Source organism: Neovison vison, chromosome 9 (assembly GCF_020171115.1).
Source record: "Neovison vison isolate M4711 chromosome 9, ASM_NN_V1, whole genome shotgun sequence".
Taxonomy (NCBI): domain Eukaryota; kingdom Metazoa; phylum Chordata; class Mammalia; order Carnivora; family Mustelidae; genus Neogale; species Neogale vison.
This window is the reverse complement of record NC_058099.1, coordinates 88,842,171-88,867,673: the sequence shown is the minus strand read 5'-3', so window position 1 is coordinate 88,867,673 and position 25,503 is coordinate 88,842,171. Positions and strand designations below refer to the sequence as shown.

Below are 25,503 nucleotides of genomic sequence, written 5' to 3'. Positions count from 1 at the left end.
CCCCTTTTCTCCACATCCTCATTAACACTTCTTCTTGTCTTTTTTTTTTTTTTTAAGATTTTATTTATTTATTTGACAGACAGCGATCACAAGTTGGCAGAGAGGCAGGCAGAGAGAGAGGAGGAAGTAGGCTCCCCGATGAGCAGAGAGCCCGACGCAGGGCTTGATCCCAGCACCCTGGGATCATGACCTGAACCGAAGGCAGAGCCTTTAACCCACTGAGCCACCCAAGCGCCCCATTCTTCTTGTCTTTTTTTTTTTTTTTAAAGATTTTATTTATTTATTTGACAGAGAAAAATCACAAGTAGATGGAGAGGCAGGCAGAGAGAGAGAGAGGGAAGCAGGCTCCCTGCTGAGCAGAGAGCCTGATGCGGAACTCGATCCCAGGACCCTGAGATCATGACCTGAGCTGAAGGCAGCGGCTTAACCCACTGAGCCACCCAGGCGCCCCTCTTCTTGTCTTTTTGATAACAGCCATTTTAACATGTGTGGGGGAGATATCATTGTAGTTTTGGTTTGTATTTTCCTGGTAATTAATGATGTTGTGTATTTTTTTCATATATCTGTTGGCCATCTTCTTTGGAAAAGTGTTTATTGAGACTCTTTTTTTTTTTTTAATTTTTATTTATTTACTTATTTAAAGATTTTATTTACTTATTCGACAGGCAGAGATCACAAATAGGCAGAGAGGCAGGCAGAGGGGGGAAGCAGGCTCCCCGCCGAGCAGAGAGCCCGATGCGGGGCTTGATCCCAGGACTCTGAGATCATGACCCGAGCTGAAGGCAGAGGCTGAAGGCAGAGCCACCCAGGTGCCCCGTCTATTGAGATTCTTTTTCCATTTATAATCAGATTGTATTTTTTGCTATTGAGTTGTGTGAGCTCATTAAGTTTTGGATGTTAACCCCTTCTCAGATACTATATATGAGTTGTAAATATTTTTTATTTAGTAGGTTACCTTTTCATTTTGATGGTTTTCTTTGCTGTACAGAAGCTTTTTAGTTTGATATAGTGCCCCTTACTCATTTTTAATTTTTCTGCTTTACTTTTAGTCTTAAATTCAAAAGATTATTGCTAAGGCCTCTATTAAGGAGCTTATTGCCCATGTTTTCTTCTAGGGATTTTATAATTTCAAGTCTTACACTCAAGTATTTAGTCCATTTTGAATGAAATTTTTCTTTTTTTAAAGATTTTATTTATTTATTTGACGGGCAGAGATCCCAAGTAGGCAGAGAGTCAGGCAGAGAGATAGGAAGGGAAGCAGGCTCCCCGCTGAGCAGAGAGCCCTATGCAGGGCTCGATCCCATGACCCTGGGATCATGACCTGAGCTGAAGGCAGAGGCTTTAACCTACTGATCCACCCAGGTGCCCCTTGAGTGAATTTTTGTATATGGTGTAGGACAGGGATCCAGTTTCACTTTTTGTGCATGTGGCTGTCCAGTTTTCCCAGCCCTATTTATTGAAGAGACTGTTGTTTTCCTATTGTTTGTTCTTAGCAACTTTGTTGTATATTAATTGACCATATATGTGTGCTTTTGTTTCGGGGCTATCAGTTCTGTTCTATTGATCTATGTGCTTGTTTTCATGTCCATACCATACTTTTTTGATTACTGTAGCTTTGTAATATAGTTTGAAATCAAGATGTGAGACATCTCCAGCTTTGTTCTTTCTCAGGATTGCTTTGACTCTTCAGGGTCTTTTGTGGTTCCATATAAAGTTTAGAATTGTTCTATTTTTGTGAGAAATGTCACTGGAATTTTGCTAACCATTACATTGAATCTGTATATTACTTTGGGTAATATGAACATTTTAACAATATTATACAAATAAGTACAGAATATTCCATCCAGAAACAACAGAATACATTTTCTTCTCAATTACACATGGAATACTCTTCAGCATAGTTCATATGTTAGGGCACAAAACAAACTTGAAAAACTTAAGAAGACTGAAATCATATTAAGCATCTTTTTCAACCACAGTGCTATAAAAGCAGAAATAAATTACGAGTACAAAAGTGAAGTAAACAACATGCTGCTGAACAACCAGTGAGTGAATGAAGAAATCAAAAGAGAAATTTAAAAAACCTGAAGACAACTGAAAATGGAAATACAACACACCATAACTTAAAAGATGCAGCAGAAGTAGGCGAACTAAAGCCCAAACTTAGGAGAAGGGAGGAAATAACATAGACCAAAGCAGGGGAAAAAAGAAAGAAAGAAAGAAAGAAATAGAAACTAAAAAGAAAGTAGAAAAGATCAGTGAAACTAAGAACTGGTGCTTTGGAAAGATAAAACAAAATTAACAAATCTTTTGTTAAACTCACCAAGTATAAAAGAGAGAAGAGTCAAGTAAAATCAGAAGTAAAAGAGTAGAAGTTACAAGTAATACAACATAAATAAAAAGGATCCCAAGAGACTATATGAACAAACGTATGTGAACAAATGGGAGAAATAGGTATTTTCCTAGAAACACACTATCTACCAAGACTGAATTAAAGAAATAGAAAATCTGAACAGGGACGCCTGGGAGTCTCAGTTGGCTGAGCTGTTGCCTTTGGCTCGGGTCGAGATTCCGGGGTCCTGGGATCAAGTCCCCTGTGGGGCCCCTTGCTCCGAGGAGAGCCTGCTTCTCCCTCTGCCTTCTCTGACTGCCACTCCCCCTGCTTGTGCTGTCTCTCTCTCTCTCTCTGACAAATAAATAAATAAAATCGTTAAAAAAAAAAAAAGAAAATCTGAACAGATTAAGTACTAGTAAAATTGAATTAATAATTAAAAACCTCTCCCAAAACAAAACTCCAGGACCAGACAGTTTCATAGGTGAATTCTGCCAATATTTAAAGAATTAATAGTGATTCATCTCAAATCTTTCCAAAAATTCCAAACTCATTTTATGAGGCCAGAATCACCTGGATACCAAAACCAGACAAGGATGGCAGAGGAAAAGAAAATTGCTAGCCTATATTCCTCATGTATGTAGTTGCAAGAATCCTCAACAAAATATTAGCAAGCCAAATTCAACTCTCAATAAATGCAGAAAAAACATTAGACAGAAAATGTCAACATCTGTTTATGATGAAAACTCTCAACAAACAGGGTATAGAGGAAGTATACCTCAACATAATAAAGGCCTCTTATGACAAACCCACAGCTAACATTATACTTGCAATGAAAAGCCAGAAGCTTTTCCTCTAAGATCAGGAACAAGACAAGGATGCCTGTTCTTGCTACTTTGATTCAACATAGTACTGAAAGTCGTAGCCAGAGTAATTAGGCAAGAAAAAGAAATGAAAGGCATCCAAATAGGAAAGGAAGAAGTAAAATTGTCACGAATCGAAGATGACATTTTTAGTGCTTGCTTCGGCAGCACATATACTAAAATTGGAACGATACAGAGAAGATTAGCATGGCCCCTGCGCAAGGATGACGTGAAGATGACATTTTTTTTTTTAAGATTTTATTTATTTATTTGACAGAGAGAAATCACAAGTAGACAGAGAGGCAGAGAGAGAGAGAGAGAGAGAGGGAAGCAGGCTCCCCGCTGAGCAGAGAGCCCGATGCGGGACTCGATCCCAGGACTCTGAGATCATGACCTGAGCCGAAGGCAGTGGCTTAACCCACTGAGCCACCCAGGCGCCCCGAAGATGACATTTTTAAAAGCGTTAAGAAAGTAGATAAATCTGGGGTGCCTACATAGCTTAGTTAGTAGAGCAGCCCTATGTTTATTTTATTTCATCAAATAAATCTTAGGCAATTGGTAAAAAATAATGCTTGATTTTCCCCCCCACTTTTAGTGTTAAATGTTTACAAAAGTCAGTGAAGGATTCTTACCACATAATGTGTAGACCATGTGCCTGTGAACTTGAAGTTTGTGCAAAATGTGGAAAGAAAGAAGACATTGTTATTCCGTGAGTATTTTCTTTTTTGTTTGAGATTTACTCTTTAAGTAATTGATCTCTGAATTTTTTTTGAGGAAACATCCAGTAGCTCTGAGAGTCTTAAGGTACAGTGTATCACACTGATTTAGACTTTTTTTTCCTACCTAACAGGAAAAAATCTTAATTATTTATTATATTTTTCTATCATTATAGTAAAAATTTAACTATATTTTTAGGAAATTAAAATACCTTTGAAGTTCATATTCATCACTCATCACTCAAGAATTTATTCATTATGCAACTAATTTTCTTGAATGGTCATCACTTATTAATTTCTTTGAGCCTACTTTATTGACAACAGTATTATAATTGGTTGGAGTCAGGACTTCAAGACTGGAGTTAGTCTTCAAGGATTGTTTTCTTTATACTTATTAGATTCCTATCAATCAGTAAATACAAAGTTCATTTCAATCAACAGAAAATGAAAGCCTGAGAAATAAATAGAAGTGTTTTGTTTTTTTTTAGGTTTAATAAAGAACCAGAAAAGACAGAAAATCCTGAAAGTAATCTACGTTCCAACCATAGAAGTTGCAGAAGAAATGAAGAAGAAAGCGATGATGACTTAGATTTTGATATTGATTTAGATGACACAAAAGACAATCAAGTGGGTTAATATATTAAAAGCCAGTTTAAAAACATGAAATTCTGAGTGACTTTTGACTTTGGGAGTTTTACACAAAAAATACTGTGAAATCCTAATGAGAAAAATGGCAAAAACCTATAGAAAATAGGCACAATTCACACATGGACAATATAAATTATGCATGATACCTGGATAATTCTAAAACTTTGATCCAGAGCTTTCTTTTTTTTAATTTATTTTTTATTTTTTTATTAATCTGTAATGTATTATTAGCCCCAGGGGTACATGTCTGTGAATCGCCAGGTTTACACTTCATAGCACTCACTGTAGCACATACCTTCCCCAATGTCCATAACCCAACCACTCTCTCCCTATCCCCCTCCCCCAGCAACCCTCTGTTTTGTGAGCTTAAGAGTCTTTTATGGTCTTTCTCCCTCCTGATCCCATCTTGTTTCATTTATTCCTTTCCTGTCCCCCAAACCCTTCACGTTGCCTCTCAACTTCCCTTGTATCAGGGAGATCATATGATAATTATCTTTCTCTGATTGACTTATTTTGCTAAGATAATACACTCTAATTCTATCCACGTCATCGCAAATGGCAAGATTTCATCCAGAACTTTCTTATAATAAATTTTTAAGTAGCATATGCTAGAATACCTGCCAAAATGAGTCTTAGGGTATCATATTGCAGTTTTGGGGAATTATTTAGAAGACTATACTACCTAATATCAAACTAAAGAAGATTCAGAATTGTTGGTTATGTAAGAACTATCTTGTGGAAAAATCAGTGCTAGCCTCAAAAATTGGTCCACATTAAGTACTTTTTTATAGATTGATCTCAAGTAAATGGCCCACATAACAAAGCCCCCTTACTTATAAGCTTATTATAAAAAGCTTGTTATTTTTTATAATAATGTTTAACAAGTGTTGTAGCAGTTTTTCCTTTGAAAGTATTTTTGCATACCTGATCCCATTTTTTACTTTTCTTCTTGTGCAAGATACACATACAGAAAATAATGTATAAAATATGTATGTTTTCGGGCGCCTGGGGGGCTCAGTGGGTTATACTTCTGCCTTCGGCTCAGGTCATGATCTGAGGGTCCTGGGATCGAGCCCTGCATGGAGCCCCGCATTGGGCTCTCTGCTCAGCCAGGAGCCTGCTTCTCCCTCTCACTCACTGCCTGCCTCTTTGCCTGCTTGTGATCTCTGTCTGTCAAATAAATAAATAAAATCTTAAAAAAAAAATGTATAGTTAATTATGAAGAAAAGTCATACATTTGTCATCCAGATGAAGAAACTACTTTTATTTTATTTATTTTTTTTTAAAGATTTTATTTATTTATTTGACAGACAGAGATCACAGGTAGGCAGAGAAGCAGGCAGATAGAGAGGAAGGGAAGCAGGCCCCCTGCTGAGCAGAGAGCCCGATGCGGGACTCTATCCCAGGACCCTGAGATCATGACCTGAGCCGAAGGCAGCGGCTTAACCCACTGAGCCACCCAGGCGCCCCAAGAAACTACTTTTAAACAATATAAACTAGTTTCTCTGATTTTTAGTCCTTTTTTCTTTTTATTTTGAAATATCTCAAGCCTAAACAAAACAGCGAAAAAGAAACCTTCTATATCCTTTATCTAGATTCACAGTTGATTTGTTATGTTTTCATTATAGCTCAATAGATTGATATAGATGCATATTGTGTTTGCTGAACCATTTGAACATAAGTGGCAGACATTAGTTTTGAACTTTATATGAACAGACTTTTGCATGTTGCATCTCTTCTTTATTTCATTATTCATGAGATTGAGATTGATGCATGTTGTTTTAAGAGCTCTGATTTTGTCATTTTACATTACTGCATTTTATTCCCTTGTCTTTACATACCATGATTCATTTATCCTCTCTAATATTGAGGGAGATTTGAGTAATTTTAAAATTTTCCTAGTACAAAGAATACTGCTGTGAGCATTGCTACATGTGTTTCTTAGTACATATGTGTTGTTTCTTGGTGCACATTTCTATTAGGTCTATATCTAGTAGTGGTACAGGCCATCCAACAATATGCATATGCAAGTTCAGGATTACTGTATAATGCCAAGGTGTCTTTCCAGAAGAATTATTATTTCCTTTCCCCATAGCAATATATTAAGAGTTCCAGTGCTCTGTATCCTAATACTTCATCTTTGAATTTCTGTCAGTTTGATAAGTATGTATGTCTTTGTCTTATTAATTTTGTAATTTATATGTATATGTATGTATATATATACATATACACATGCACATATATATACCACGTCCTTTTATCCATTCATCTATGGATGGACACTTAGATTGGTTCCATATCTTAGGTATTGTAAGTAATGCTGCAATAAACATAGGGCTATATATATCTTTTCAAATTAGTGTTTTTATTTTCTTTGGGTAAATACTCAGTGCTGGAATTACTGTATCATCTAGTATTTTTATTTTCTAATTTTTTGAAGAACCTCCATACTGCTTCCCATAGTGGTTGCACCAGCTGACGTTCCCATGAGCAGTGCATGAGAGCCCCATTTTCTCTACATCCTCACTAGTGCTTGCTATTTCTTGTCTTTTTGAGAGTAGGCACCCTGACAAAGTGTGAGATGACTTATCATTGTGGTTTTGATTTGCATTTCCCTTAGTATTAGTGATGTCCAGCATCTTTTCATGTGTCTCTTGGCCATCTGTATGTCGTCTTTGGAAAAATGTCTGTTCAAACTCTCTACCCATTTTTAATCAGATTTTTTCGTTTAAAAATATAAAATCTTGGGATCCCTGGGTGGCTCAGCTGGTTAAACGGCTGCCTTTGGCTCAGGTCATGATCCCAGCGTCCTGGGATCGAGTCCGACATCGGGCTCTTTGCTCAGCAGGGAGCCTTCTTCTCCCTCTGCCTCTGCCTACCACTCTGTCTGCTTGTGCCCACTCTTGCTCCTCTATCTCTCTGACAAATAAATAAAATAAAATAAAATAAAATAAAAAATAAAATCTTAAGGGCGCCTGGGTGACTTGGTCAGTTAAGCATCTGCCATCAGCTCAGGTCATAATCCCAGGGTCCTGGGATTGAGCCCTGCTTGGGGCTCCCTGCTTATTGGGAAGCCTGCTTTTCCCTCTCCCTCTGCCTGCAGTTTCCCCTGCTTGTGTGCTTTCTCTCTCTCTGTTAAATAAACAAAAATCTTTAAAAAAAAATAAAAATAGAAATATAAAATCTTATCAAAACATTAAGAAAAAATGGACACATAAATGGAGAAAGATAAAATAAATGGAGAGATACTGGGTTCATGCTGGGGAAGTCACAGTATTCTAAGCTTAGGAACTTATAGAAGGTTTCCCATCAATTTGGCTTACCTTTTTGCATATAAACTTATTCTCTGGACATGGTAACTTGTGTTTAAGGAGCCAACTAAATCATTAGTTCTAGCATAAATTCGTTCAGATGGGAAAGAACTCCCCAGATTACCTTCTCAGGAGAGAAGTTTAACAAAGAGCATCACCTAGTGACATAGTCTAATATCTGCATTTCTGTTTTTAGTGCTAAGAAAGGGTTTTTTTTGTTTTGTTTTGTTTTTTTAAGCAGACATAAATATTTAAAAAAATTTAATTGTTACATATGGTTCATTTAATTTTTTGAAATTATTTTGTCTAAACACCCCCCAAGATAATAATAAATAAATAAATTTGCCTCCCCCAAGATAATAATAAATAAATAAATAAGTAAATATAGTTTTTTAGGTTACCCTAACCCTAACCTAATTTTTATATATATAAATTCCATATATGTATTTAGGGAATGCAGAATGTGTATATATATATATATATATATATGGAATTCTGTTATTGAGGATCCATGCTGTCTGGTACCAGAGTCTGTTTTTTAACTACTGTACTATGGTACCACTCTTGTCAAACATCAAAAGGAGTTCCAAAGGTAAATAGAGAAAAAACTGTTAGATGGAGGCCATGGCATGAACTTACTTGGTGACCACAAAGGCTTGGAATAATAATGACAACAATTTAATAATAGCATTCATTCAATTCAACAAATAATCATTGAGCACTTAACATGTGCAAGGGCACTGTTCAAGATACGCAGGGTACAACAATGAACCAAACAAAGATCCTTATCCTTTCAGAGATAACTTTTTAGTGGGTAGAGATAGACAACAAGCACTGAACATAAGAAGGAAATTATATTAGAATGTGAAAGTGCTATAGGGAAAAATATGGGATGGTTGGCTGTTTGGGAGTCTAAGGGCGTGGATGGCATAGGGATGATGGTATACAAGTGGGTGGCAAGTAGGCTATGATATTTTTTCTTTTCTTTTTTTTTTTTTTTTAAGATTTTATTTATGTATTAGAGAGAGAGACAGCATAAGCAGGGGGAGTGACAGGCAGAAGGAGAGGGAGAAGCAGGCTCCTCTTGGAGCAGGGAGCCGAACTTGGCTCTTGATCCCAGGACCCTAGGATCATGACCCGAGCCAAAGGCAGATGCTTAACTAACTGAGTCACCCAGTGCCCCTAGGCTATGATCTTTTATTTATTTATTATTATTATTTTTTTAAAGATTTTATTTATTTCTTTGACAGACAGAGATCACAAGTAGGCAGAGAGTCAGGCAGAGAAAGAAGAGGAAGCAGGCTCCCTGCTGCACAGAGAGCCTGATGTGGGGCTCCATCCCAGGAGGCTGAGACCGTGACCTGAGCCTCCGCGGCTCAGTGGGTTAAGCCTCTGCCTTTGGCTCAGGTCAGGATCCCGGCGATCGAGCCCTGCATTGGGATCGAGCCCTGCATTGGGATCGAGCCCTGCATTGGGCTCTCTGCTTGGTGGGGAGCCTGCTTCCTCCTCTCTCTCTTATTGCCTGTCTACTTGTGATCTCTTGGTCTCTCTGTCAAATAAATAAATAAAATACAAAAAAAATTTTTTTAAATTTTATTTACTTTTTTTTTTTTTTCAGAGGGACATGGGGCAGCGAGAGAGGGAGAAAGAGACTCTTAAGCAGGCTCCATGCCCAGTACAGAGCCCCATGCAGGGCTTTATCTCATAATCTTGAGATCATGACCTGAGCCGAAATCAAGAGTTGGATGCCACCCAGGGGCCCTTATTTTACTTTTTAAAGTAAGCTCTATGTGGGGCTTGAACTCACAACCCCAAGATCAAGAGTCACTGACTGAGCCCACCAGGTGCCCCCAGTTTGTATGTTTTCTGTTGGCCTGCCTTTTCATTCATTAATTCTGTCTTCTATATAAATGGGGTTAAGGTATTGAGTGTGCTATTAAACCCAGTTAATAGGGGCACCTGGGTGGCTCAGTGGGTTAAGGCCTCTGCCTTTGGCTCAGGTCATGGTCCCAGGGTCCTAGAATCGAGCCCCGCATTGGGCTCTCTGCTCGGCGGGGAGCCTGCTTCCTCCTCTCTCTGCCTGCCTCTCTGCCTACCTGTGATCTCTCTCTGTCAAATAAATAAATAAAAATATTAAAAAAAAAAACCCAGTTAATAAATTGCTAATTTCAGATACTGGATTTTACAGTTGCAAATGTCCATTTGATTCTTTTTTTATTGATCGTAACTGTTCAAATATTCCATGTTACCCATCTCGTGCATCTTTTTCTCTTATCTACATATTTACCACAGACATTTTGAAGTCCTTTTTCACTTTCATTGATTATTTCATCTTGATTATTGGACACTTTCTCCTGTTTTGCCTATCTAATAGTTTTTATTATAGGCTAGAAATTGTGGATGATGCGTTTTAGAGGGTCCCCTAAAAAACAGATGACTGCCGATCGACTTGATCCTATCAGAACTTGATCTTGGGCTTTGCTGGGGTGGTCTGTTGCAGTTTTACATTTATTTCTAGAGTTCCTTATTCCTGTGTTTTTCTTCTCAAATATTGTCTTTATTCCTGGGCATGTATTTCCTGGGGTCTTAACATGGGTAAGGCCAGACTCCAGCACTGCATGACCTCTCCGCTCTAAGCCTGTCTCAGCAGCTGTTCTCTGCGAGGACTCCTTGAGTTGTGCCCTGGGCTTGTGCAGCTTTGGAGAGTAAGGAATGACCAGAGAAGCAGAAGGAGAACCAAGAACAGGTGTCTTGCTTGGAAGGCAAAGGGTATGTGAATCAAGGGCAGAATGTATTCTGATACTGTTCAAAATTACAGCCTTTCCATGATATGCTCATCAAGTGTTCATCATGACTCTGTGTAGTGATAACAGTCATTATCCATGTTAACAGATGAGAAATTAAATCTGGGTTTTGAACCTGTACAATCTCCTGATCCCAGGACCCATTTTGCATATTAGGGTTAGTGTGCGTGAGAATCGTTTGTGCGTTGCTGGCAGGGTAACTCTACTGGTTTCCATACTATTAGTATTCCAGGACTCTCCGACAGTCCTCCTCTGCCTTGCTTTCATCTTCCATTGTTTCAGACAGTTCGGAGCTTTTTTCCTGAAGAACCACTGTGTCTCAGGCATCATTGAGAGTGCTCATTGCTGAAGCCCTTGAATTCAGATCACTTTTTTTATGACTGCTGATTTCCACATTTGAGTCATACTACCTGTAATCTTCCTAAGCAGGTGATGTCAGTTTATTGTGAGACCTAGTTGCATAATGGAAAGAATAGAGGTGTTTGCAAGCAGTTCTGAATATATCCCATAGGTTGTATTGGGAGGGTAAGTTGCAGTGATTGTCTTTTTTTTTTTTTTTAAAGATTTTATTTATTTATTTGACAGAGAGAGATCACAAGTAGGCATAGAGGCAGGCAGAGGGAGAGAGACAGAGGAGGAAGCAGGCTCCCTGCCGAGCAGAGAGCCCGATGCGGGACTCGATCCCAGGACCCTGAGATCATGACCTGAGCCGAAGGCAGCGGCTTAACCGACTGAGCCACCCAGGTGCCCACAGTGATTATCTTTTAACACAGTAATAATTATTAGGAGAAGAAAAAGTTGTTTTTATCTTTTTTTTAAAGATTTTATTTATTTATTTGATAGACAGAGATCACAAATAGGCAGAGAGGCAGGCAGAGAGAGAGGGGGAAGCAGGTTCCCCGCTGAGCAGAGAGCCCGATGTGGGGCTCAATCCCAGGACCCTGAGCTCATGACCTGAGCCGAAGGCAGAGGCTTTAACCCACTGAGCCACCCAGGAGCTCCAGGGAAAAGTTGTTATATGTACTTGTTATGAATGTTTTTCTTTTATCACATAAGATAAACAGCAGTGTTCTGAGTAATCATTCTTCAGTTTTCAGGTGACTAAAGTAAGCTCAGAGATTAAGTAACTTGCCACAGTCAGAAAGATAATAAGTAATAAACCTGGGGGCCTGGGTGGCTCAGTTGGTTAGGCGTCTGTCTTTGGTCCAGGTTCCTGGGGTTGAGCCCCATGTCAGGCTCCTTGCGCAGCGGGAATCACTCTGCCTCTGCCTGCCGCTCTACCTGCTTGTACTTGCTCTCTCTCTCTGTCAAATAAAGAAATGAATAATCTTTAAAAAAACCAAAAAACCTAAGATTCAAATCACGTCTATATGGTTCCAAAGCCTATATCATTTCAATCGCATTTATGCAAAATTATCCATATTCCATGTTCCTAAATGGTTTTTTTCCCTTAAGTGATATTTGTAACAACAATAACTTGAACACACCTCTGTCACTTCCTACCTCCCTCTTTCTGGGTCTTTTTCTTCCCACGTAACATTAGTTGTTACTGAATGAGTGTCCTGTTCTAAAGGTACATTTTTTTTTAAATTATACAAACTTTATAGATATCCTCCACATAACTTCTGGCATAGAATTTTGTGACTCATGATGTTCTGATTTGTGTGTAATACTGTATGTTGCAAGACCATTTTCCACAGTTTTTACTGGCAACCCTATGGAGTCACGGAAGTATGCTGAGATTACATACTCAGCTTTATACTAATGAGTCCCACGATTCTGTCAATAATACAGATGGAAATAATTATGCATTCTCAAATCTCTTACGTAAGACCTTTTAAGGAATTAAAGTACCAGGCTTTTTAAAAGATACTACTACATAAAATTACACATGAAGTTGCACCTTTTATTTCTGTATAATCTTAAAAATGAAAAATTTTTATGGTCTTAAAAATAGTTCCTTTCAAAGGAAAAATGTGCATTATCATAAAATGTATATTTGGTACTTTTACTGATATGGAAGGCTTAAGGGGCACCTGGATGGCTCATTGGCTAAGCGTCTCTTGGTTTTCACTCAGGTAGTGATCTCAGGGTTGTGAGACTGAGCCCTATGTCAGCCTCCCTGCTCAGTAGGGAGTCTGCTTAAGATTCTCTATCCCTCTCCCTTGACCTCTTCCCCAACTTGTGCATGTGTATTCTCACTCTTTAAACAACAAAAAGGAAGATCTAAAAATATATATTTGATATAAAAATATAAATAGTACCTAAATGTTCAGAAGTTGACTAAGTGATAAAATATTTTATCAAAATTTGGCTTAGAAGTTTCTGTAACCTCTAGAAATATTAATTTGAAGTATATAAATTATATTTTATTGTTAAATATTTAAATTTATATTATTAAATACTACTTAAAATAATATTTTTCATTTTTGTAAATTTTCTTTTTTTTTTTAGTTTTAAGTAATCTTTAAACCTGACATGGGGCTTAAACTTACAACCCTGAGATCAAGAGTCACATATTCTACCAACTAAGCCAACCAGGGACCCCACGTTTTTTCATTGGTTTAGAGCAAATCAAATGTCTTTGAACTTGTGCTCACTTCAGCAGCATATGTAGTAAAATTGGAGCAATACAGAGAAGATTAGCATGACCCCTGTGCAAGGATGACTTGCAAATCTGTTAAGTGTTCCATATGAATTTTAAAAAGTCTTTGATCTCAGCATTAGCATTAAGTTTCAATTAACATTTTGAAAGGTATACATTGTCCACTGATGAACCTCACAGATAATGATGAGCAAAAGAATCCAAATACAATGAAATTACTTATTTTATGATTCTGTTTATACCTAAGTTCAAAAGTAGTCAAAACTAATATGTGGTAGGTCTCAGGATAGTGGTTACTTTGGGGGGTGTGATATTGACAAGGAAGGGGGCATGAGAGAACCTTCTGGAATGCAGAAGCCACCTGATCTTGATCTAGGTGGTGGTTATACTAGGGTATGGAGGTATGAAATTCAAGGGCTCCTGGGTGGCTCAGTCAGTGAAGCATCTGACTTTGGCTTAGGTCATGAGCTCAGGGTTCAGGGACAGAGCCCTTGCATTGGGCTCCCTGTACTGTGTAAAGCCTGCTTGTCCTTCTCCCTCTGCCCTCCTCCTGCTCATTCTCTCTCTCTCTCGCTCTCAAATAAATAAATAAAATCTTTAAAAAAGAAATAAATACAAATTCAACACAGGATTTGCTTAGTTTATTGTATGTAAATGTTACCAATTTTTTTTTTAAGATTTTATTTATTTGACAGAGAGAGATCACAAGTAGGCAGAGAGGCAGGCAGAGAGAGAGGAGGAAACAGGCTCCCCGCTGAGCAGAGAGCCCGATGTGGGACTCGATCCCAGGACCCTGAGATCATAACCTAAGCTGAAGGCAGCGGCTTAACCCACTGAGCCACCCAGGCGCCCAAAATGTTACCAATTTGAAAATAATTATAACTTTAAATTAAAAGCACTTGACAGTATACTGTTTTCAAAAGCTTGCCTTGAAATAAAGCAACATAAATCTTAATTCAGGCAAGTAGGAGGTGGAGTGACTTGGAGGCAGAAGGATGTTTACATCCTAACCCAGCCTCTTACTTACGGCGTGACCTTGGACCAGTTTCCTTACTTTTGTGAAGTTACCTCGTGTGTACCTTTCCTATTTGTAAAATGAGGATCGTGACTTATACAGTATAAGATTTCTGAAAGTGTTAAATATAGTATCTGTGAAGCTCTTGGCTATAGAAGGTGTTCCATTCTTGATGTTTATAGATACTATATTATAAAGTTTGGTTTTGAGATTTTTTTTCAAATTACCCTAAGAGAATCTGTTGGGGTGAGAAGTGGGCACACTGAAAATTCTCGGGTTACGAAAAAAAAAATATAGATATAAAATTCTATTAACATTGAAAGAGGAGAAGCAGACCCTTTCAATGAAAGCATTTGTACAAGAAATGTCAGAACTGCTGTTGGCTATTTTTAGTCCTTGTTAGGGGTAGACCCTTCAGTGACAACATACACAGATGTGCGTGCAATAAAAAAGCTTTAGGAACAATATTTCTGACAATAACAACTTTACAAACTGCCTTTCTTTCCTTTGTTTAAAACTTAGTAATGGCACAATGCTAACTGTAATTAATAGCATACACAGAGGGACGCCTGGGTGGCTCAGTTGGTTAAGCAGCTGCCTTCGGCTCAGGTCATGATCCCAGTGTCCTGGGATCGAGTCCCACATCGGGCTCCTTGCTTGGCAGGGAGCCTGCTTCTCCCTCTGCCTCTGCCTGCCATTCTGTCTGCCTGTGCTTGCTCTCGCTTCTTTCTCTATGACAAATAAATAAAATTTAAAAAAAAATAGCATACACAGAGAAACTCAGAAACTTTAGTAATCAATTGATCAAAAAATTTCTATTTTAAAACTACATAATGAATTAAGAAGAGAAAGTTAATTAGAAAAGCATATTCTATTACCCTGAACTTTTTTTTTTTTTTTTTGACTGAGAGATCACAGGTAGGCAGAGAGGCAGGCAAAGAGAGAGGGAAGCAGGCTTCTCTGCTCTCTGAGCAGAGAGCCCCATGCGGGCCTCAACCCAGGACCCTGAGATCATGACCTGAGCCGAAGGCAGAGGCTTAACTCACTGAGCCACCCCGGTGCCCCCATTATCCTGAACTTTTATTTAAATTATAAATTTGCCTGTTTACATTACAAATACAGGTTTTTGTGTAATTGAGTATGACCATATTTATTATTCCACTTTTTATTTTAATCTAGTCACAAAATTATTTGTGGAATATATTTTCTTTAATCTGTAAAAGAGTTTTTTCCTTGAAAAATCATGGTAACATGAGGAACAGCGACCTAAATGACCAATATAGGAAATGAATGGGCCCTGAGGAAATTGCTAGGACCAGGCGAGGTTCGGAAAGATGGTCTCCTAAAGGACGAAAGTGACGTCCCTTAGCAGAGGATATTACAGCATGTCCGCAAAATCAGGAAACACAAACTGACCTTTAAACCATGTTATTTACACTTTTACATAGTATACTCAGTATGTGTTCTGGTGAAGTATTCCAAAGTGAGAGGTCCAGTTGTTTTTCTGGAAAAAAAAAAAATGTCCCACAGCGTGCCCAGAACATCTGGTAACACAGGAAGAATATTGTATTTCTTATGCGTCACCCAAAAGCATACTGAACATACCATTTGGAAGCGCAACTGAACAGTTACACACTGTTTCAAAAGAAGTTTCTCCTATGTTTCTTGCCTTTGCAACACTTGTGGCCACCAGCTGAACGGGGCAGGTGCGGTGTAAGCGGCTGCCAGTGGGCAGTGACGGAAACAAGACTTACTGAAACAAACAAGTGGTTCTTATAAATAACTTGGAAACGCTCTGGAACCCATTTCTTGGCAATGAAAACAGTACATTTCAGATCCTATTAAGTGATTGATTTGTACATGGGAAGTGCTCAATTGGTAGTTCCAGAAATACTTCATGCTGCTCGGCTTCTGTCAGTAAAGTTGAGAGGATGTCCTACAGAAAGTGAAAATCCCAGAGGAAAGAGGCTCCCTGGGGGCAGGGGGCGGGAGGGTTGGGCAGGGCCATGATCATTTAATACAGAGTTTGCGCTGTAGAATTGTTGGAACACCTTGGCTGCAACTGAAATGGGCCCTGGGGTGGAGGGGCGGGTAGAATGGAGACAAAACAGGAATTCCCAAAACAGCTCCCTCCTTTGTTTGGACAAGCATCCAACCATTTTTCCAGTCATGCGACCTTCCTCTTTTCCTGTGAGCCACTTGTCAAGTCCATTTTTGCCCACACATAGTCCAAAAGTCAATCGTGTTCTCCCCAGCTGTAAACTGAGTGCAGAGAGGACTACTCACACCATGGAACTGAACTTACAGTGGTATTTTTTGCTCTTTTTATTTAGTGCTGCATTGGATGGCAAAAAGATTTTGAGCAAGTTTCAACTCTGGGGTCGCTGACCCCACCATTATGCATGAAGCCCATGAATCCATAGGTGCACTTAGCTCTGTCCGTAGACTGAATAATAACCTGTCTTGCATATCTATCTACTATTTTTATATGTAGTGGATGTAATTATTCACAAATTCACAATATTCTTGAAATTATTTATTTCCTTGATTTATACTAAAGGTTCAACTAAGATATATAAGGCTGTCACTGTTTTTGCTATTAAAAAGGGATTCTTGGGGCGCCTGGGTGGCTCAGTGGGTTAAAAAGCCTCTGCCTTCGGCTCAGGTCATGATCCCAGGGTCCTGGGATCGAGCCCCACATCGGGCTCTCTGCTCCGAGCCTGCTTCCTCCTCTCTCTCCCTGCCTGCCTCTCTTGCCTACTTGTAATCTCTGTCTGTCAAATAAATAAATAAAATCTTTAAAAAAAAAAAAAGGGATTCTTGGCCTGGGAATGGTTGGGAACCACTGATAAAATGATCAGCCTCACTGTGCTGTAAATTCTGTAAAATTCTATGAAAGGTTTTTCTACAACATAGTGATAATTTTGTCTCTGTACTTTTTAAATGCTTTTTTTGAGGTATAATTTACATACCATAAAATTCACCCATTTTAAGTGTAAAATTTGTGATTTGGTAAATTTATGGCATTGTGCAATTAACACAATCCCTTTTTAGGATGTTGCCATCACCTCAGAAAGATCTGTCATGGCCAGTCTTAGTATTTCCCATTCCCGTCCCCAGCTTCAGGCAACTATCTCCTTTCTGTGTCTATAAAATTGCCTGTTAGGAACCTTCCATAGAAATGAAATAATGAAATAGGTAGTCTGGCTTCTTTCATTTAACATAACATTTTTGACATATAACCATATTTTAACATGTATCAAGAATTAATCATTCTTTTTCTTCCCCTCCCCTTTTGCTGAATAGCACCCCATTGTATGGACAGACTAATTTTGTTTCCTCATTCAATTCTACTTTATAGCTATTACGAATAATTCTGTTGTGAACATTTGTGTGTCTTCTCTTGAACATATTTTCATTTTTCTTGGGTAAATACATACCTAGGAGAGAGCTTTCTGGATCATACAGTAAATTTATGTGTAGTTTTTGAGAAACTACCAAACTGTTTTCCTAGGCAGCCATACCACTGTACTGTTCCACATCCTCACCAACATTTGTGATTGTCAGTCCATTTTGATTATCACCATTGTAGTGGGTGTAGAGTCTTAACAGTCGTTTTAATTTTTGTGTTTCTAATTACTAATGGTATTGACTCAATGTGTTTTCATGTGCTTATCTGGCAGTTGTATATAGTCTTTCATGAACTATTTATTCAGATGTTTTGCCTGTTTTAAAAAATTTTTTTAATTATCTTTTTTTTTTAAAGTAATCTCTCCATCCAGTGTGGGACTTGAATTCAAAGACCCCAAGATGAAGAGACATATGCCCTACTGACTGAACTAGCCAAGTACCCCTATTTTGCCTATTTTTAAAATCAGGTTAGGCCACCTGGCCGGCTCAGTCAGCAGAGCATGTGACTCTTGATCTCAAGGTTGTGAGTTTAAGCCCCACATTGGGTGTGGAGCCTACAAAAAAAAATTGGGTTGTTTTCTTATTATTCGGTTGTAAGATTTCTTTGTATATCTTTTATATATAAATCCTTTATTAGACATAATTTAGGAGTACTATTCTGCCCATCTGTGGCTTATTTTATTGATATATATAATATTATATGATAAATATACCTCACTTAAAAAATAGTCTTCCCATTAAGTAATTAATAGTGTGCCGACATAATGGTCCCTCTGGTAGCCATGGAGGTTTGGAGTCCTGAAGTGTGACAGACTATCTGTTACCTCTCCCAGCTACATGCTATGCCATTTATGAATGTCTTAGAGCACACTGTTTTCTTGGAGTAAAATTTTAGATTTGGGACACATGTAGAGAGCATGTGTCCAACACATTGCCTCAATAGGTAAGATAGTGTGAAATTTTATGTTAGGAATTTCTTGTTTTCTCCTGTGGTGGGCATACTGTCATCAGAGTCTTTGCATCTTTACTTTTTAAAATTTTTAAATTTTTTATTAAAAAATGAGGCTGCGTCAGTTATTTTCTATAGAACACATTTTTTACTATCTTACATGCAGTTGCCTTATACCTGTACGCTCTGGCTGATGCAGTTTCTTTTCTCTCTTCTCATTCAGCAGCATGAATTCGTTCCTGCTTGAATCTTTTTTTTAAGATTTTGTTTGTTTGTTTATATTTTAAGTAAACTCTATGCCCAATGTGCTCTACCGACTGAGCCAGCTAGGCATCCCCATTCCTGCTTGAATCTTGAGTTGAAAATACTTCTTCCACTGCCCAAAAGTGTAGACACAATGAAGATTGCTGTATAATGCCATTAACCCCCCCCCAACAACAGCAACTAAGATTAATGTTTACTCAATAATATGATATTGGGCAGTGGTCTCCTGACCTGGCTTACATTAGAATCACCTGTGATGTGTATTTAAAATATTGATCTTCTAGTGCTTTAGACAAAGCTCTCCTGCCATGTTGAGATAGTTCCTGGAGCCAGGAGGGTGGCCCAGAATGGCTCAGCAGGCCAATGTCCAAGCTGTGGGTGCATTGTGTCATTACAGCGTGTTTAGCAAAGCTGGGAGAATGGGCTCACCCCTCTCAACAGCATGGGGCCATGGATCCTTAGGCATAGAGCTGTCTAAACCTGGGGGGGGTGGGGTGATGAGCCGGCCATATTTGGAAACATTGTTTAGTAAGGAGCAAATATAGGCAAGACTTAGGAGCCACGGAGAAACTCAGCAAGATGCATTAATCTTGTGCTCTGAGAGAGATGTGGGAGGACAAACTATTGGCCAAGAGGTTTCCTGACTTCTGACCTGGTGACTCGGGACCACATGGCCCATCTGGGTTGAAGCAGCTCAGCCTTTAGGGGGACGTTGAAGGAGGGAAGGAGTGAACGGACAGATCCATCCTTTCCTGAGCAAGGATCAGAGTTCAAGCCGACTCTGTTTCCCATCCCTGCTGGCCTGTACTGTGTGATCTGCCCACTTCCTCGGAATGCCTAGGTTCTTGTGGATAGGTTTATGGAAAAGAGTTACTCTCATCCAGTCCTTAAACATCTCCCTATTTTGTTTTTCATCGGAGGGAAATAGCCTGTCCTTTAACATAGCTTCAGATGATGTAACATTCAGAGATACCCAATTATACCTCTATCAGATGAGAGGAAAAGTGACTGTGAGGCTCCATTCTAATTATAACTTTGTCCCTAACTGGCTCTACAACTCCGGCAAATTACTTCAAATGCCCAGCCTGACCTTTCTTCTTCTGTGAAATAACAGAGTTGGTTTAGATTATTGGTTTTCATCATGTGGTCCCAGGACTGGCGGCATCAGCATCACCTGGGAACTAGATAGAGATGCAAATTTTGCAGCACCACCCTGATACACTGAAATAGACTCGGGGTGGGGTCAGGCAATCTGTGTTTGAACAAGCCCTCCAGGGGATTACGATGTTCAGCAAAAACTGGTCTAGATTGGAGTTCTCAGCGCCTGCACGTTAAAATCGCCGAGACAGCTTTTATAATTTACCAGCCCTGGGCTCTAATCTTCAGAGATTCTGATTTAAATGATTTCTAGTGGGGCCCAGATGTTATGTGGTTTTAACGGACATCTAGATGCTATCAGAGGTTTGTTAAAACTAAAAGGCACTGTGCCTCTCTGCCTAATTGTGATCTCTCTGTCAAATAAATAAAATCTTAAAAAACAAAAAACAAAAAACACAACTAAAAGGCACTGTTTCCAAATCTAAATGCACACATCCAGAACTATAGCCTTCTTAGGCCACTAGGTGTTGCTCTCATAGAGAAAGGAAGGCATTTTCAAAACTACCACTGGATATGCATAGAAGATGAAAGTATGTCTCTTAATTTCTGTAAGAGATTATTCTGTAATTTATATCTGAGTACAGTTTGTTAAATATTTACTTGCAGTTTGTTCAGTTTTATCCAAAGGAATGAAATACCCATCAGCTATAGAATGAATAAGTAAGTTGTGGTGTTTACATACAATAGAATATCCCTCAGCAGAGAAAATAAATAATCTAGTGATACACACAGCGATACTGCTGAGTCTCACAGCAGTGAGCAAAAAACAAACTGGATACAAAATAGAAATACCATATGATTCCATTTAAATGTAAAAAAAAAAAAAAAGCAGGCAAAGTTAATCTGTGTTGATAGAGGTCAGAATAGTGGATACCCTTCAAGGTAGGACTGAAAATGAGTAGACGGGGGGGGGGGGGTGCCTGGGTGGCTCAGTGGGTTAAAGCCTCTGCCTTCAGCTCAGGTCATGGTCCCAGGGTCCTGGGATTGAGCCCCGCATCGGGCTCTCTGCTTAGCAGGGAGCCTGCTTCCTCCTCTCTCTCTGTCTGCTTCTCTGCCTGCTTGAGATCTTTGTCTGTCAAATAAATAAATAAAATCTTTGAAAAAAAAATAAAATTACTTAAAAAAAATAAAAATAAAAATAAAAATGAGTAGAAGGGAACCTTGATCTGGTGAGAGTTATGTGCATATATGCACATATATGTATATTAAACTGTACTCTTAAGATTGTACTTTATGTATGTTATTCCTCAATAATGAAGACTTAGAAAAATTGAAATGTAGTCCTCATGGGGAATAATTGTCATTCTAGCCCAGTATCACTCAGTAGTATATTATTTTACTGTGCCACCTGTGGTCATGAGAGATGAACATTGTGTTGATACTAAGTTAAAATGTGTGTATCAATTTCTATGGCCCCAAATTGAGAAGGTGACATGCTCTCTATATTTAAACTTGCGTGTGTCCAGGCACACATTCTGCAGCAATACACTTGGGTAATTGATTTTCTAATGGCAACCCTCTGCTCTCTCTTCCTTACTCTTCAAATTCTGTGATACAGTGTAATAAAATTGCCTCTTGCCTATTATCTGCAGAAAAAGACCTCTACACCTCTCCTATCTCTGATAGGAGGTCAAATGTTTCCCAGCAAATTGAAGTGAGATAAAAAGAATCAATCTGTAGCTGAGAAAACAAATCCTTGCAAATTGTACTAAGCCATTAACTGTCAAAACAAGACATATAGGAAGGGCATTCAGGGAAGAAAAATGTGTTGGGGAAATGAAAATCAGAGTCACTTAGCAGAATGCACAAAAACTCACTGGAAAGAGAGCCTTAGCTTAATAGATGAGAAATTACTATCCGTTACTCAGCTATTACTTGAAAGCCACAAGCTGGGTGATCTGATTTCATCTGATGCCCTGCTCTTCAAAAGCGGGGGCTGGACTGGCTGACGCCTACCTATGAAATCATTCAAGGAGAGCTGAAATCTTTGTTCAGCTGGGAATATATTGAATGTTGGCAGAGTTTCTTTCGCCTCATCTAGTCATTTTGTAATGCTGTGCTCTGTTCCCTGTGTACCAGTCACTTTGGAATTGGGTACGATACCTAGGGCAGATTTTTTTTTTCCTTCACATAATTTTTTAAAATCGTGCTTTGTAGTTTGGTCTAGGGACATGTTAGGACATGGCTATTCAACACTGAAGTACTTTCATTCATTCGGTCATGCCAAACTGTCTCAGGTGCTGTGGGAGGACCCATGGAAGGATAAGGCATGTAAACCTCTGCCCCAAGAGGTTTACAATCTATGTGGGGGGGACCCAACGTAAATACACACGAGTTAATATTTTAAAGCCATAGGGCATATTCCATCTGTCCCTCTAGATTCACTCTCCATCCTGAGAGGCTGACTGTGTGGTTACATCTGTGGGAGTCCTTGTCTTTTGGTTTCCAGTGGGAGTCGTGTAATGGGAATCCCTGAAAGAAGAGTCCAGATTATTCCCGTGGCTCCCTTCCTGTGGGGTCACCATGGGCAGGCTGAGGACAAGTAGAGATAGATAGTCTGATGATTCTCTACATACAGACCTTTCTTTCTTCCAGTTCCTGGAGGACATTCTTAATGCTCCTTCAAGTCTAGAGGTGGTAATGATGTCATGTTCTTTCTAGCCTTAGGGTACTGTACCATGCTTTGTAGATCCCCTATACCCTACTCAGTTCCTTGTAGATAGTCTCTTTTTATTTCATTTATTTATTTAAGATTTTATTTATGTATTTGAGAGAAAGAGGAAAGAAAGCACAAGTGGAGGGGTGAGGCAGAGGGAGAGGGAGAAGCAGGATCCCTGCTGAGCAGGGACCCTGATGCTGAGCAGGGATCTGGGATCATGACCTGAGCCGAAGGCAGACACCCAACCAACAGAGCCACCCAAGTACCCCTTTTTAAAACACTCTTAAACTAACAACTTCTTTCTTTTCTTTTTCTTTCTTTCTTCCTTCCTTTTCCTCCCTCCCTCCCTCCCTTCCTTCTCTTCCCTTCCTCCCTCCCTTCCTCCCTCCCTCCCTTCCCTTCCCTCCCCTTCCTTTCCTTTCCTTCATTCCCTTCCTTTCCTTTCCTTTCCCTTCCTCCCTCCCTCCCTTCCTCCCCATGAACTCTGTACCCAGTGTGGGGTTTGAATTCATGACCCCGAGATCAAGAGTCACATACTCTATGGACTGAGCTGGCCAGGTACCCCTAAACTACCCAATTCTTGCGTGTCATCTTTTTCTGTCTGGAATCTTGACTGACATAAAAATTGGTATCACAAGTGGCCCCAGAAAACAGACATTTAGAATGGGATTCTGAGTTGGGGTTGCCAATCTATTTGAAGAGCATAGACTTATTTGCCAGTGGAAAATGGGACACATAATCCCTGGTATATACAGCATTATGATTATTCAGATTATCGCCATGTGGGCATGAGATAAAGCACAGGAGGAGGACAGATCAAGTAGTTGTGGCATTCAGCCATCATGGTGGTAATAATGAGTATATAGATCATGGAGCCACCTGGCTCTTTTTGACAGTCCCAGAGTGTGTATGAAGGATAAAGGAGAAATGAAACTGTGAGTTTCCAACTTAAGTGGGTAATCAGAAAGCCTGGGTAGAAGCCTTTGGGGGAAAAGAGCATATCTTCTATAGTCACACTGCAGAGGACACTGTGGTTACTATTATAGAAAAAGTCAAGTGAAAACTCTCCCCTTTAAGACAGTAAGCCAAGAGCAATTCCCTGTCCCTGGAGGAATTCTGGAGGTTGGTGCCACCATCCAACACTTGAAAGCTGCAGTGGTATGATTCTGTCACAGCCCGATTCCACGTGCTGCTTTGGCTAGTATGAAAGACAGGTGGGTTATGGAGATGATTAGATATTATTGCAAATTTAGACAGATAGTCATGCTAATCATAACCGTGGCCTGGCTGCAGTATCATTACCAAAACAAATCCGTAGAGCTCTATGTGTCCATTTATAGCTATTGTCCCGGCAAATGCTTTTTCTTCCCATCCTCATCATTAACAATGAGAAGCATTTTGAAGCTGTTTCCTTTGCAAGGCTGGGCAACAATATGCCTTTACTGATTTGCCTCTGTGCCTGGTGATCTCTCCTGCTGTGTGTTGTAAAAGAGCCCAAAGGGACTTTGATCATCCTTTTTTTTTTTTCTTTTTAAGATTTTATTTATTTATTTGACAGAGAGAGAGATCACAAGTAGGCAGAGAGTCAGGCAGAGAGAAAGGGGGAAGCACTCTCCTCGCTGAGCAGAGAGCCTGACGTGGGGCTCTATCCCAGGGTCCCGGGATCACGACGACCTGAGCCAAAGGCAGGGGCCCAACCCACTGAGCCAACCTGGACTTTGATCATCTTGATAGTCTCTGTAGCATCCTTCTGATCCACTGCAATGATGACATGATGCTAATTGGAACTGGGGAACAGGAAATAGCAAGTATCCTACATGCCTTAGTAAGTCACATTTATGCCAGGAGGTAGGAGGTAAAGTCTGTGAAAATTCAGGGGCCTGCAGCAGGTGTGATGTTTTGACGAGTGCAGTGGTCTGAGGCAGGTCTCTTTAAAGTGAGAGACAAGTTGCTGCATTGCATTTACCACTACAAAAGGCATAATGTATGGTGGTTCTCTGGATTTTTTTTTTAATTTTTAAATTATTATTATTTTTTTATTTGACAGACGGAGATCATAAGCAGACAGAGAGGCAGGCAGAGAGAGAGAGAGGGAAGCAGGCTCCTGGCTGAGCAGAGAGCTTGATGTGGGGCTCGATCCCAGGACCCTGGGATCATGACCTGAGCCGAAGGCAGAGGCTTTTTTTTTTTTTTTTTTTTAAAGATTTTATTTCTTTACTCGACAGAGAGAAATCACAAGTAGACGGAGAGGCAGGCAGAGAGAGGGAAGCAGGCTCCCTGCTGAGCAGAGAGCCCGATGCGGGACTCGATCCCAGGACCCTGAGATCATGACCTGAGCCGAAGGCAGCGGCTTAACCCACTGAGCCACCCAGGCGCCCCAGTTCTCTGGATTTTGGAAGCAACAGATGCCCCACTTGAGCATGACGTACCAGCTCATTTACCTAGTGAGCTGGGAAGCTGATAGTTTTCAGTAGGGTTCAGAGCAAGAAAGCCTTCTGAAGCAGGTGCAGGCTGTGTTGTAAATTGCCTGACTTGAGCCTTGTGGCTCAGCAGACCCCATGAGAGCTAACATATCTGTGATCAATAGAATGTTTTATGGAGCTTCTGGCAAGCCCCAGTGGGAAACTCATGACCTGCTGGCAATTATTCCCATTAGAAAGCAGCTCTGGCTTGTCCTGTGGCTTGGTAGAATCTGAAAGTCTTACCATGGGCCATCATATATGTGTGTGACCCAACTACCCAACATAGGTGGGAGCCTTCCCTGAACC

At 39.6% G+C, this 25,503-nt stretch overlaps 1 protein-coding gene, 1 non-coding gene and 1 pseudogene across 4 annotated transcripts in view; all 3 read left to right on the top strand.

Annotated features, from left to right (window-relative positions):
• Positions 1–25,503, top strand: part of C9H9orf85 (chromosome 9 C9orf85 homolog) — a 139,829-nt gene that overhangs the window by 66,506 nt on the left and 47,820 nt on the right. Inside the window, exons 3-4 of one of the 3 annotated variants that reach the window (XM_044265904.1) lie at positions 3,791–3,904; positions 4,400–4,577. The exons of the other annotated variants lie outside the window; for them this stretch is intronic. Of the exons in view, the coding sequence (XP_044121839.1) occupies positions 3,791–3,904; positions 4,400–4,547 (262 nt within the window). The 3' untranslated portion in view covers positions 4,548–4,577. Of the gene's footprint in view, positions 1–3,790; positions 3,905–4,399; positions 4,578–25,503 lie in introns of those variants that run through there. 3 annotated transcript variants of the gene reach the window in all.
• Positions 3,348–3,447, top strand: LOC122917860 (annotated as a pseudogene).
• On the top strand, positions 13,267–13,373 carry LOC122917869. Its single transcript, XR_006386496.1, has one exon. It is a non-coding gene; the product is annotated as a U6 spliceosomal RNA (small nuclear RNA).